The sequence below is a fragment of the Oncorhynchus gorbuscha genome, linkage group LG05 (genome assembly GCF_021184085.1).
Source record: "Oncorhynchus gorbuscha isolate QuinsamMale2020 ecotype Even-year linkage group LG05, OgorEven_v1.0, whole genome shotgun sequence".
NCBI classification, from domain to species: domain Eukaryota; kingdom Metazoa; phylum Chordata; class Actinopteri; order Salmoniformes; family Salmonidae; genus Oncorhynchus; species Oncorhynchus gorbuscha.
The window spans coordinates 44692771-44706591 of NC_060177.1; the positions used below are offsets into that span (position 1 = coordinate 44692771).

At 47.4% G+C, this 13821-nt stretch overlaps 1 protein-coding gene, 1 long non-coding RNA gene and 1 other non-coding gene across 3 annotated transcripts; all 3 read left to right on the forward strand.

The window, feature by feature from the left end:
* Positions 1-2910: 2910 nt before the first annotated feature.
* On the forward strand, positions 2911-6868 carry LOC124035115. The gene is made up of 4 exons (XR_006838686.1): positions 2911-3035; positions 3791-3925; positions 4615-4713; positions 6812-6868. It is a non-coding gene; the product is annotated as an uncharacterized LOC124035115 (long non-coding RNA).
* Positions 6869-7162: 294 nt separating this feature from the next.
* LOC124036710 lies at positions 7163-7279 on the forward strand. Its single transcript, XR_006838963.1, has one exon. It is a non-coding gene; the product is annotated as a U5 spliceosomal RNA (small nuclear RNA).
* Positions 7280-9862: 2583 nt separating this feature from the next.
* LOC124035955 lies at positions 9863-13710 on the forward strand. Its single transcript, XM_046349938.1, has 2 exons — positions 9863-10311; positions 12883-13710. The coding sequence occupies exons 1-2, from the start codon at positions 10045-10047 to the stop codon at positions 13429-13431; spliced, it is 816 nt and encodes a 271-aa protein (XP_046205894.1). The 5' UTR covers positions 9863-10044; the 3' UTR covers positions 13432-13710.
* Positions 13711-13821: the final 111 nt, after the last annotated feature.

The following is a 13821-nucleotide window of genomic DNA, read 5'->3' on the forward strand; positions in this document are numbered from 1 at the left end:
CCGCCCCCCTTTTGGAAAAGCTGACCACGACTCCATTTTGCTGATCCCTGCCTACAGGCAGAAACTAAAACAAGAGGCTCCTACGCTGAGGTCTGTCCAACGCTGGTCAGACCAAGCTGACTCCACACTCCAAGACTGCTTCCATCACGTGGACTGGGACATGTTTCGTATTGCGTCAGATAAAAATATTGACGAATATGCTGATTCTGTGTGCGAGTTCATTTGAATGTGCGTCGAAGATGTTGTTCCCATAGCAACGATAAAAACATTCCCTAACCAGAAACCGTGGATTGATGGCAGCATTTCAGTTTATATATATTTATAAACTGAAAGCGCGAACCACTGCTTTTAATCAGGGCAAGGTGTCTGGCAACATGACCAAATACAAACAGTGCAGCTATTCCCTCCGCAAGGCTATTAAACAAGCTAAGCGTCAGTACAGAGACAACGTGGAATCTCAATTCAATGGCTCAGACACAAGAGGCATGTGGCAGGGTCTACAGTCAATCACGGACTACAAGAAGAAACCCAGCCCAGTCACGGACCAGGATGTCTTGCTCCCAGGCAGACTAAATAACTTTTTTGCCCGCTTTGAGGACAATACAGTGCCACTGACACGGCCTGCAACGAAAACATGCGGTCTCTCCTTCACTGCAGCCGAGGTGAGTAAGACATTTAAACGTGTTAACCCTCGCAAGGCTGCAGGCCCAGACGGCATCCCCAGCCGCGCCCTCAGAGCATGCGCAGACCAGCTGGCCGGTGTGTTTACGGACATATTCAATCAATCCCTATACCAGTCTGCTGTTCCTACATGCTTCAAGAGGGCCATCATTGTTCCTGTTCCCAAGAAAGCTAAGGTAACTGAGCTAAACGACTACCGCCCCGTAGCACTCACTTCCGTCATCATGAAGTGCTTTGAGAGACTAGTCAAGGACCATATCACCTCCACCCTACCTGACACCCTAGACCCACTCCAATTTGCTTACCGCCCAAATAGGTCCACAGACGATGCAATCTCAACCACACTGCACATTGCCCTAACCCACCTGGACAAGAGGAATACCTATGTGAGAATCCTGTTTATCGACTACAGCTCGGCATTCAACACCATAGTACCCTCCAAGCTCGTCATCAAGCTCGAGACCCTGGGTCTCGACCCCGCCCTGTGCAACTGGGTACTGGACTTCCTGACGGGCCGCCCCCAGGTGGTGAGGGTAGGCAACAACATCTCCTCACCGCTGATCCTCAACACGGGGGCCCCACAAGGGTGCGTTCTGAGCCCTCTCCTGTACTCCCTGTTCACCCACGACTGCGTGGCCACGCACGCCTCCAACTCAATCATCAAGTTTGCGGACGACACAACAGTGGTAGGCTTGATTACCAACAACGACGAGACGGCCTACAGGGAGGAGGTGAGGGCCCTCGGAGTGTGGTGTCAGGAAAATAACCTCACACTCAACGTCAACAAAACTAAGGAGATGATTGTGGACTTCAGGAAACAGCAGAGGGAACACCCCCCTATCCACATCGATGGAACAGTAGTGGAGAGGGTAGCAAGTTTTAAGTTCCTCGGCATACACATCACAGACAAACTGAATTGGTCCACTCACACTGACAGCGTCGTGAAGAAGGCGCAGCAGCGCCTCTTCAACCTCAGGGGGCTGAAGAAATTCGGCTTGTCACCAAAAGCACTCACAAACTTCTACAGATGCACAATCGAGAGCATCCTGGCGGGCTGTATCACCGCCTGGTACGGCAACTGCTCCGCCCTCAACCGTAAGGCTCTCCAGAGGGTAGTGAGGTCTGCACAACGCATCACCGGGGGCAAACTACCTGCCCTCCAGGACACCTACACCACCCGATGTTACAGGAAGGCCATAAAGATCATCAAGGACATCAACCACCCGAATCACTGCCCGTTATCATCCAGAAGGCGAGGTCAGTACAGGTGCATCAAAGCTAGGACCGAGAGACTGAAAAACAGCTTCTATCTCAAGGCCATCAGACTGTTAAACAGCCACCACTAACATTGAGTGGCTGCTGCCAACACACTGTCAATGACACTGACCCAACTCCAGCCACTTTAATAATGGGAATTGATGGGAAATGATGTAAATATATCACTAGCCACTTTAAACAATGCTACCTTATATAATGTTACTTACCCTACATTATTCATCTCATATGCATACGTATATACTGTACTCTACATCATCGACTGCATCCTTATGTAATACATGTATCACTAGCCACTTTATAACTATGCCACTTTGTTTACTTTGTCTACATACTCATCTCATATGTATATACTGTACTCGATACCATCTACTGTATGCTGCTCTGTACCATCACTCATTCATATATCCTTATGTACATATTATTTATCCCCTTACACTGTGTATAAGACAGTAGTTTTAGAATTGTTAGTTAGATTACTTGTTGGTTATCACTGCATTGTCGGAACTAGAAGCACAAGCATTTCGCTACACTCGCATTAACATCTGCTAACCATGTGTATGTGACAAATAAAATTTGATTTGATTTGATCCTATGTCATAAAATAGCCAAGGCATATTGACCTTATTTCAGTGTGTTTCTGGATCAATCAATACAATTTCTGTATCTTTAAAATTTCCATTTTGGTTTCTTGAGGTTTCCTATGACCTATAGGCCTAGGCGAAATGCATTCATTTTGCAATGTATTAGCCTACTTCTTAGGTCTATAGAATATTTACTACACAACTGAAATATCAACATCAGTCATGGCGATTTTATAGAATTCCAGAGCCTTGACAGATACACACACCACTGTGGTGACACGTTCCCTATATGACTATCTCTGTAATTGCCCCTCCCCCACTCCACTTTACCGCGCAGAGCCAGAGAGGGAAAATCACTTTCATCTGGAGAAGCGCGTGCAAAATGCAGCTTGCCCCTCACCCACTCCACTTTACCGTGCAGAGCCAGAGAGGGAAAATCACTTTCATCTAGAGAAGCGCGTGCAAAATGCAGGTCACCGCTGTCCCTAAAAAAAGGTGAGTAAATATAATATTTTCATGCTGTAGTACAATTCCACCGCCATAAATCCTTGTATTGTTTTATGAACTATTTTAGCCTAGTTAGTGAGCTAGCATTAGCAACAAACAAGCTATCTAGCTAATGCACTAGTGAGCCAGTTTTGTTGACATTTGGGCGGGTAGCTTGGATAGATAGCTAAGTGTTGATATAAAATGGACAGCTATTTCAGTCAATTCTATCAGTGTGGTTATAAGTAACATGCATTGACAGCTAAATGGGACACGTGATCCCCATAGATAAACTTGAGTAGGTCTAAGGTAACAGTTTGATAACATTAGATGGTGCATTGTTAGTTTAGCTAGCTAAAGTTGGCTAGCTTGCAACCAGGTGTTGTGCACCCCACCTTGCATCTCATGGCAGAGTGGAAGAGGGAAAGTATGATATTTATTTTTTACTGCTTCTAACGTGCTTGTTTTGTAGTCAAACAACAAATATACATATAATCTAACAAACATTATGTCTCTTATAAATTGTGGTTTAAGCCATGAATGTTGATTTTCTGCCTTGGTATATTTAAGCAGTAAGGAACGGCTGAGGACTGTTCTTATACAAGAGGCAACGCGGAGTGCCTGGTTACAGCCCTTAGCCGTGGTATATTGGCCATATACCACAAACCCCCAAGGTGCCTTATTGCTTAAATATACCAGAGTTTCAGCCAATCAACATCCAGGTCCCAAACTACCCAGTTTATAATGTCTGCTTTATTCCACAGATTAAGGATAGATTTGAGTTGGCCTGATGATGAGATCTTCCAGACTGCTCCGGCCCATGGAGGATGCAGAGCATCACATAAGATCAAACATTGATAAGCCAGTACTTTACCAGTGTTTTATCAATATCTTTAAAGGTAATAATAATAATAATAATAATATATGCCATTTAGCAGACGCTTTTATCCAAAGCGACTTACAGTCATGTGTGCATACATTCTACGTATTGGTGGTCCCGGGGATCGAACCCACTACCCTGGCGTTACAAGCACCATGCTCTACCAACTGAGCTACAGTATTGAATATATTTCTGACAGTCCTAAATATGACAGCTATGAATCAGATGTATATTTTAGAGGTTAGTGGGAAACAGCGAATTGGGATATATGGGCACAGTCAAGTCACCCAGGGAAAAGGTTTAAAGGAATGTCTTTGTATTATGGTCATAGGATTCTTAAAGGTTCACTACAGTCACATGATGCTCCATCTGAAATCTCCTTCTACCTGAAAAGGCCCACCTTGAAAACGAATCATTGGTTTAGAAGACAAAGTAAGAGTGACAACTGAATCTAGCCTCTTGAAACAGACAGATCAGTGCATCCCCCTCCCCAAACTCCCTGCTGCACACCTGAACCTCATTTTGATTGGCGGTGATATGTGTGGGATCACTTTTAGACAGTGTGAGGTCACTTTAGAGGAGCAGTTGTTTTTGGAGAAGCTTGGCAATTTGAATGGGGTGATCATGTGACCAGAGTGGATTATTCTCTGGAATAATTGACAAGCACAATGCAATATCTCCTAATGTTTGTATTTTTTGTCTGCTAAGGACGAGGAGTTTTTGCACAACAGGAGAGTGAGGTCCGAGCTGATCAGTACAATGATTCTGAAAAGGTGTTTATTTTCAATGGAAAGGAAGAACATGGTGGTAAGTAGGATTGATGAGAACAAAATAAACACATTACTACCTTTTGAGATCTTAAAAAAGCAACAACATTCAAATGGAGACAGACATTTTAATGGTTGGTGGCACATTATGCACATCTCAGGCCCAGATCCTAATTTGACCTTGTCCCTGACCTAAACAGTGAGGAAAAATATTAGTCTTGAAACCAACTGGTTCGCTATCAGAGCATCTGCACTCCTTTTAAAAAAAACGCTAATTTAGTAGCCCAACTAATGAGAGTATTGCGCTTCTCCTGAAAAGTTCAGTCCTGCATCTGACCAGAATAGGATGTTCAAACCTAAATGTTACACCTATGGCATTTCCTGTGTGCTTTCTTATACAGTAAGTCCCCAGATGTATACAATGCATTAGATCACATTTTTGGCCAAAATCTGAGTTGATTTGAGGGGATTTTTCAGTGTTTTAAAAATGTTGATTATGTGTCAGCATCCAGGGGTGTGTCAGTTTCTACAAAAACAGTCTCTTAGTGCGTAGATATCTGTGACTATTTTGCCTGTTGGTCACAGGCTGGGAGCAGCACGGGCTACTGCCGTTTTGCCTTTGGCAAGGGACTTCACCCCTAAGTGCTCCAGGTGCTCTGCTCTGCCACAGCCTGCTCTGCCACAAGACCGGCCTTGGCTGAAGGTCAGGCAGTATTATACACTATTCGGATGAGATTTGATTTACTGGGGGAGGTTGGGTAATGTAATTATGTGCACGAACACAAAACACCGTATCTGTCATTTTTGTCTTGTCTAAATCTGCCATGTCAGTCATTTTTAATTACAACCAGAATAGCCTAATGTTTTTTTGGTCTCCTGAAAATATTTGTCCCGTGCGAATCGACATTAAGTTTTATTTGTCACATGCGCCGAACACAACAGGTGCTTACTTACAAGCCCTTAACCAACAATGCAGTTCAAGAAATAGAGTTAAGAAAATATTTACTAAATAAAATAAGTCAGATTTCGCAGACACATCAGTATAGAAAGGGTCCCTAACAAACTGCATTGGGGTGGCAGGTAGCCTAGTGGTTAGAGCGTTGAACTAGTAACCGAAAGGTTGCAAGATCGAATCCCTGAGCTGACAAGGTAACAATCTGTTGATCTGCCCCTGAACAAGGCAGTTAACCCACTGTTCAGGGGGCTGTCATTGAAAATAAGATTTTTTTTCTTAACTGACTTGCCAAGTTAAATAAAGGTAAAATAAAACCAATTTAAAAAATCTCCTATGTGGGGAGACTAAACTCATCAAATCTTGTTTCTGCCTTGACCTTTTATATTGTCTACTAGCCTTCTATAGTTACCCACTGTAGGGAAAAGGTTTTGGTGGGGCTGATATCAGAGAAAAGGAAAGCAGTCAATCATTCAATCATGTCAATAACTGTTTTATCCCTTCCCTGTAGTCCAAAATTAAGTCCAAGTGATTGATGCCACTCAAAATACAAACCTCAGCTACAAACTAAGCATATTACACTATTATGTGCTGGGTTTGTTGTGGCGGCAATTGCAGAGAAATGCAATTATCTCCTCCCTAAACTCTCATACTCTCTTGAGAGCTTTAGGCCTACCCTTACTTAGCTACCTAACATCATTATGTAAAAGTAGATCATGAAGCTCAGCAGACTATAAAACAACACATTTTGAAGGATACATGTTGATTGGATAAAGTTTGATAGTCATAGCTGAGTCTGTTTTTTAAGTCACAACTGAGTTTAGCCAAAGCATGTTCAGGCAGTGTGGTCTATCCGTGGCAAAAGAGCCAATAGGCGGGCAGACAGACCCTTGTACCCCTTTTAGCAGCTGTGATTGGCAGTAACTGGTATGTTACTGATATTGATTGACAGAACTTAAGGGGGTGATCTTCAACATTTTACCCTTGGGTCTTGACTTGTGTTACATGTGAAAAATTACGGTGGAGCGCACTCGCCATCTATTGGATTTTTGCAGTGTTTTACACTTGGCATTTGCCATATGGCATTTGCAATCAACTTTGAATGAAACGACGTCCAATTGAGTGGTATTGTACATCGTGTATATGTTTCGTACGGTGCCAATATGATTAATGTTTTCTATTTCAGGGGGGTGTTCCCTTAGCTAGCTAGCAGAAGAAGGAAAGAAACATTCAAACTGAAGAAAGGCGAAGCGCTCTTCAATGTGGTCCCCCGTTTCCCGCCATTTTTGTTTAAAAAAAAAAAAAAAAAAAAAAAAAAATTGGGCCAGGATTGTGTGTGTGTGTGTGTGTGTGTGTGTGTGTGCTTCTCTCTCCGTCTCTCTGTCTCTGTCTGTGCCTCTGTGTGTGTCTCTGTGTCGTTCTTTTTATCCACAGCAGCCTCGGAAACTTGGAAGAGTGGGTTCCGGGAGCACCCGCGGGAACCCGGCCTAGAGTGCTGCACAGAGTGTGTCTCGGGCCCCCGCCTCTGACTTCCACACGACTCTGGTTTCTCTTCATTACGCACAAGCCTTTCGCCTTTTACTAAAGACTTCCGTGGAGAGGAACACTTACGAGTTCAACGTATTTTTGGAGGTGCTTTGCTTCTTGCAGAGCCCGCTATCTTGTTTCAAGAGAAATTGACCGACCGACAGACAGAGGTGGGCCAGGACAGTGACTTAAGGACACATTAGCGACTTTTTCCAAAAAACACGTGAGTGAGTGACTGAGGGAGGGAGGAAGGAACCGCCGGCTTTTGCCAACCCGCCGAGGTCTGTTGAGACCCCCGGGGGCCCGGCGGTTGCAGGGTTCCATTTGTGGGTTATCGCTTCTCGGCCTTTTGGCTCAGATCAAGTGTAGTTACTTTGATAGTGCTGCACTTGATCGGAGAAGCGATCGTAGGGAAAATTGGGTTTTTATTTCTGTTTAAAATTATTGTCATTTTGTTGTATTGTTTCACCATTGTTTCTTTTTGTCCTGGGTTAGGTGGTGGTTTTGGTGGAGGGCTACAGGTGCACCAGCACCTGTAGGGTGAGTTTAAAAGGCCCTCTGGTCTTTTCTTTTCTTATTTTATTTTATTGTAGTCTTTTCCCTTGTTGTCCTGTTTTGCATCTCTCCTCCCCCTTGTATCCTACCCTCCCCCACCTTTTGCTCTTCCTATTGTTTTGAGTTTCGTGTGGCCTGCTAGCCGGAGTTGCCTTTTGGCCCTTTAGGCGAGGCAGGGTTTTTGTTTGTTTGTCTGTCTGTCTGTGTTTTTGTCTGTTTTGTTTGGCTAGCCTCTGTTTTTTGTTGCCAACTGGGGGACTTTTTTGCTGGCTGGCCTGCTAGTTGGCTAGCTTAGCCTGGCCTACTGGTGAGGCTTGCTAGCTTAATTGCCCCCAAGCTTTTGGCAGGTGTCGCTGGTTAGTGTGTCTCCGTTTGTCATCCCCATATCTCTGTCCTTTTTTTGTTGTGAGGCCTCTTGGCTTGTGGGCCTGCCAGCTGGTAAGCTTAGTCTGTCCGGCTGGTGTGGCCTGCTAGCCTCCAGGCCTGTGTTTAGTGTCATTTACCCTTGTGTCCTGCCCTAATCTAGAAAAACTCAAAAAAAAAAAAAAACACCCCCCCCTGTGTCCTTTCCCATTGTTAATAAGTTTAGCTTGGTGCTGTGCTAGATAGTTTGTTGTGTGTTCCGGGGTGCTGGTAGGCCCTGTTTAGCTTAGCCTAGCTGAGCCAGCCAGCTCCCTCGGTTTGTCCTACACTTTCCCCCTTTTTTTTCCCCTTCCCCCAACCCCACCTCCCTTCCCCCACCTCCCCTCCCCCACTCCATTCACCCTTCCCTCACTCCCTTCCCAACCCCCTCCCCCTTCCCAACCCCCTCCCCCTTTTTGCCCTTCCCCTCCCCCCCTTTTCACTGGTGTTGGGTTGTAAAGGGAGTGGGCCTCCATCATGTCAGCAGCACAGGCTGGCATGAGGAGGCACCATGCAGTGCGCCTCCTTTTAAAGGAGAGGGGAGGGAAAATAATGGAGTTATCCCGGTTGGATTTCTCCAGAAAATTCCTCCAGAAAGAACTCGGTTTCCACCCCGCGCAGGTAAACTGCATCCTAGCCCTCCCCTATAGGAAGGGCTTCGATGTCAGTTTTGCCAACGCCAGCTTCCTGAGGGAGTTCTGGGGAAACTCCAGAACTCCCTGAACACCCAGGGGTCCCTCACAGCAATGTTCGAGGTGACCAAGCTGACGGACAATAGCATCAAAACCGTTATTGTCCGTATGTACAACGAAACCGTACAGCCGGAGGACGTTGCAGTATGGCTGGACAGGTACTGCAACGTAAAGGGGCCCCTGATCCAGGTTAAAGACCTCGATGGGATCTGGACAGGGGCCTGGAGGGTCACTGTCCAGCAAAGGGAGGACCCTGGGGGCTATGGTGGGTTGAAAGCCATCCCATCCACCATAGTCCTCGGAGAAAACAGGGGCCATGTTCACTACCAGGACCAGCCCAAGCTGTGCCGTAAGTGTGGTGAACATGGCCACCTGGCAGACGCCTGTCAGAAGGTGGTCTGCATGAAGTGCCGGGAGGTGGGCCACCGCTACGAGGAATGCACGAATGGAAGGTCGTGCAACCTCTGTGGCGAGCGGTCCCACCTCATCCGCGACTGCCCCTCCTCCTGGGCCAACAGGGCCAAGTTCGGAAGGAGGGAGTGGGCGGCCGCGGACCGGGCTTCTGAGCGCCGGAGGGCCGAAGCGGCAGTTGCCGAGGTGGTAGTAGAGGAGGTAGTGGTGGAGCCGGTGGTGGTGGTGGAGCCGGTAGTGGTGGTGGAGGAGGTAGTGGTGGAGCCGGTAGTGGTGGTGGAGGAGACAGTGGTGGAGCCGGTGGTTGTAGTGGAGGGCGCGGAAGGAGCAGTGGTGGAAGTAGTGGGAGGAGAGGACAAAACCCTCCCCACCCCAACCCCCCTGCCCCAGACTAATGTGAACCCTGAAGGAGAAAGGGCCGAGAAAGACGGCTCTGGAGAGATCTTTAGCGAAAGCTCCCCAAGTGGGTCAGACATTATAGGGACGGTGTCGGAAAGCACCAGGGAGACAGAGTCGGGAGACATGGGAGAAGGGGGGGAGATTCTGGAGGAACACCTCCCCCCACGTAAAAGAAATGCTGAGGAGCTCTCCGACCCCGAACAAGGCGAGGAGAAAAAGGGAAAGGTGGAATGGGAGAGCTCCCAGGGGAGGAAGAATTTAGAACCTTCCCCTCCAACTCCCCCAATCAAGTCTCCTTTTTAAACCCAGTTTTAACCTCCTCTCCCTTCCACCCCCCTTTACCCCGGAGGGAGAGAGAGAAATCACCAGAAAAATAACCCCCTTTTAACTGTTAAATGCTTTTCTTTCGGCACGGTTTTTACTCACCCCTTTTATGGCTTTTAAAATCACCACAATAAATGTAAGGAGCATAAAAACAGAAATGAGAGCACAGTCGGTTTTATCCTTTTTAGAAAGGTTTAACTCAGATGTGTTTTTATTACAGGAGTGTGGTCTACCCTTTTTATCCTCTTACAGCAAATGGGAGGATAAGTGGCAGCACGGGCCCTCCCTTTGGAGTGGCTCAAATTTTAACAAGAACGACGGTGTTGCCATTTTAATCAAGACCCCACAGGTGGTGGTGAAGGGGAGCACGGTGGTGGTAGGTGGGCGTGCTCTTTTAGCCAATTGTACTTTTATGGGGAGGGATTTTAACGTGCTAAACGTATATGGTTTTAATGACAAACATGACCGGTGCGCACTTTTAGAGGACCTGCAGTCCCACATGCTAGGGAGGGATCCTCTAGTGGTGGGTGGGGATTTTAATTGTGTTTTAAGTAGAGCAGACAGGAGAGGGGCAGGAGAGGATTTTAAGGTAGACAGGTCAAGTGTTTTATTGCAAGGGCTGTGCAGGGATTTTAAGCTGACTGACTGTTTTAAAACCCTGCATCCAAGAGAGGAGGGCTTCACCTGGACCAGTGGTGACGGCACCAGAGCCTCTCGCATTGATTATCTGTTTACCCGGGACTGTCCCCCAACTGATGCTAGAATAACCCCTGCTTTCTTCTCAGATCACGTAATGCTGACGTGCACCCTTTCACTAACCTCGGGTGTGACTGTGGGAAGAGGGCCCTGGAAATTGAACTGCTCCCTGCTAGAAGATGATAGAGTAGTTAGCCAGTACAGAGAGCAGTTCAGCCAGTGGCAGACGCTACAGGACTTTTTTGACACACGAGCACAGTGGTGGGAAATGGTGAAGGGAAGGACGAGGACCTTCTTTAGAGAGATAGGAAAGGAAAAAAGCAAAGAAAAAGATAGACGCATGGTGGGACTGCAAAAGCGACTGGAAAGGTATTTTAACTTACGCCAACAGGGCTTTGATTTTAACCAAGAAATCAAAGATGTAAAAAAGGAAATGGTACTTTTAGCAGAACAGAGAAGTAAAGGGGTTATTTTAAGAAGTAAGGAAAGGGAATTAGAAGAGGGGGAGAAGTGCACTAGGTACTTTTTTAAGAAAATAGTTAGCCAGGGTAGGACAATGACAGCATTGAAAAACAAGGACGGGGTTTTAAAAACAGACACAGAGGGAATAAAGGAAGTGGTCGAGGACTTTTATGGGGAACTGTTTGGGGAAAAAGATGTGTGCGAGGAACAATGGGGGACCTTTTAACGTATCTTGACAAGACCTTACCCAACACGGACGACCTGAAAAAAGACCTGACGAGGACAGAAATCGACCAAGGACTGAAATGTTTTAAGAGGGGTAAATCACCGGGGGAGGACGGCCTCCCTTTGGAGTTTTATCTGACCTTTTGGGATGTTTTAGCCGACGAACTTCTGACTGTTTTTACTGACTTCGAACACCTCGACAGACTACCCGACAGTTTTAGAGTGGGGATCGTGACTCTTTTATACAAGAAAAATGACAGGACTGACCTGAAGAACTGGAGACCGATTACCCTTTTAAATTTTGATTGTAAACTTTTTACCAAAGTTTTAACACTCAGAATGTCTTCTGTTTTAGGGGAGGTGATCCACCCGGACCAAACCTGTGCCGTGCCCGGAAGGAAGATCACGGACAGCCTGATACTGATCCGAGATGCCATCTGTTATGCGAGAGACAGAAATATGCGGCTTGTAGTCCTAAATTTAGATTTTGAAAAAGCCTTTGATCGGGTCTCGCACCAGTACCTCTTTAAGGTACTGCAAAAAATGGGTTTCCCGGACAGGTTCTTAGCTTGGGTGGGACTGCTGTACGGGGACATCACCAGCAAAATTCTTGTAAACGGGCATTTATCAAAAGCAGTGGGAGTACACTGCGGCGTCCGTCAGGGCTGTCCTTTATCTCCTCTTCTGTTCGTGGCCTGCATTGAACCACTGGCACAGGTCTTGAGAAGGGACCAACGGATCAGTGGGGTGGGTATCCCGGGAGTGGGGGGATGACCGCCAAGTGCGTATTTTACATGGACGACGTCAACATTTTATGCACTGACCTTTTATCCGTCGACAGGACTCTGGACAGGACTGACTGGTACGGACGAGCCTCTGGGGCGAGACTGAACAGAGACAAGACAGAGGCCCAATTCTTCGGACCGTGGGCAGACCCAGACTTGACCAGACTACCTTTGACAGTTAAACTGACGGACATAAGGGTACTGGGGGTAAAGTTTGACCAGGAGGGAGGAGGGAGTGGGAACTGGAGTGGGATCCTGGGGACAGTAAGACAGAGACTGGGTTTTTGGGGACTACGACAGCTGACTTTTGAGGGCAAGGTTTTAATCATAAAAGCTGTGATTTTACCTGTGCTTTTATTAATCAGTTCTGTTTTTATCCCCCCCCCGAAGGAGTATTTTAGCCCTGGAGCGGATGCTGTTCTACTTTCTGTGGGGAAGCAAGTGGGAGAGGCTGAGGAGGGAGGTGGTCAAGAGGCCCAGGTCCAAGGGGGGGAAAGGCTTGCCTGACCTCTACTTGTTCCTGGGCAGCCGCTACACAGCGTTACATCTGACTCTGGCCACCTCCCCCGGTCAATAACAAGACACAGGCCCTCGCACGGTTCTGGCTGGGATCTTACCTCAGGACTCTGGGGCTGATCCCAGTCGACCTGCGAGCCCCAGTCTCTTTCCTGCTCCCCACCCACTACGTCCAGCTCCAGAAATTTTTAAGACATTTCAAACTGGAAAAGGAAGCAGTCACGGTTTTAACAAAACACCGCTCTCTTCTCTCTCTTGTGCAGGAACGGGAACCAGTGTGTCCAGTGCGCGGGCTCGCTATAGGCGAGCCCACAACGGTCTGGCGCAACGTGGCCCATCCTGCACTCCTGAATCGGCATCGGGACCTGTCCTGGATGGTCGCCCACGAGATCCTCCCGGTCAGGGCCGTTATGCACTCACGGGGCATGGCGAGGACATCCGCGTGCCCCCGACCGGGCTGCGGCCAAGATGAGTCGGTGAGGCACATGCTCTGGGAGTGCAGAGCCGCCAGGGACCTGTGGAAGGAAGCAGGCCCCCTGATCACATCGTGTCTACCAGCAGGGGAGGACCTAACACCTCAGCTCGTGCTGTACGGGGTGGGCCGAAGGCCCATTCCACCGAAGGCCTTCACCAAGCTCTGGCCCACCCTCACGTGCCTGAAGGAAGCACTGTGGTCCTCCCGTAACCTGCTGGTAGCCAAAAGCGTAGAGACCACCCCCCAGGCAGTGGCCATGGTAGCCACGGAAGCCCTGGGGTGGTACGAACGGAAGGGGGCCTCGACCCCAGGCGAAGGGTCCCCCACAACACCCTAGGTCCCGGCGGCCACGGCCTGACAGCGCTGCGGCGCCTAGGGCGATGCGCCTAGGGGAGGGATCTCCTCTGGGCCCCGAAGGACGGGACGATGGTCTATTCGGGAGAGCAGGATGAGGCGAGTTTGATAAGGACTCACCCCGCTCCTGTACAAGCGATTGAAGACAGCCTTTTAACAAAGTGACTTTTTAACATGTTTCTAACGTCTTAAAAATGTTTTATCTTTGTTGAATCATTTCGTACACATTTTAAATGGCTTTTACAGATTTGAGGTTTTTTTACAAAGAAAGTACTTTTATTCATAGTTGTTGTCATTGGTTTTAACAACATGTACTTTTAACAAATTTAAATGTAAATCCAAATGCTGTGTTTTATGCCTTGTTGCCGTTTTT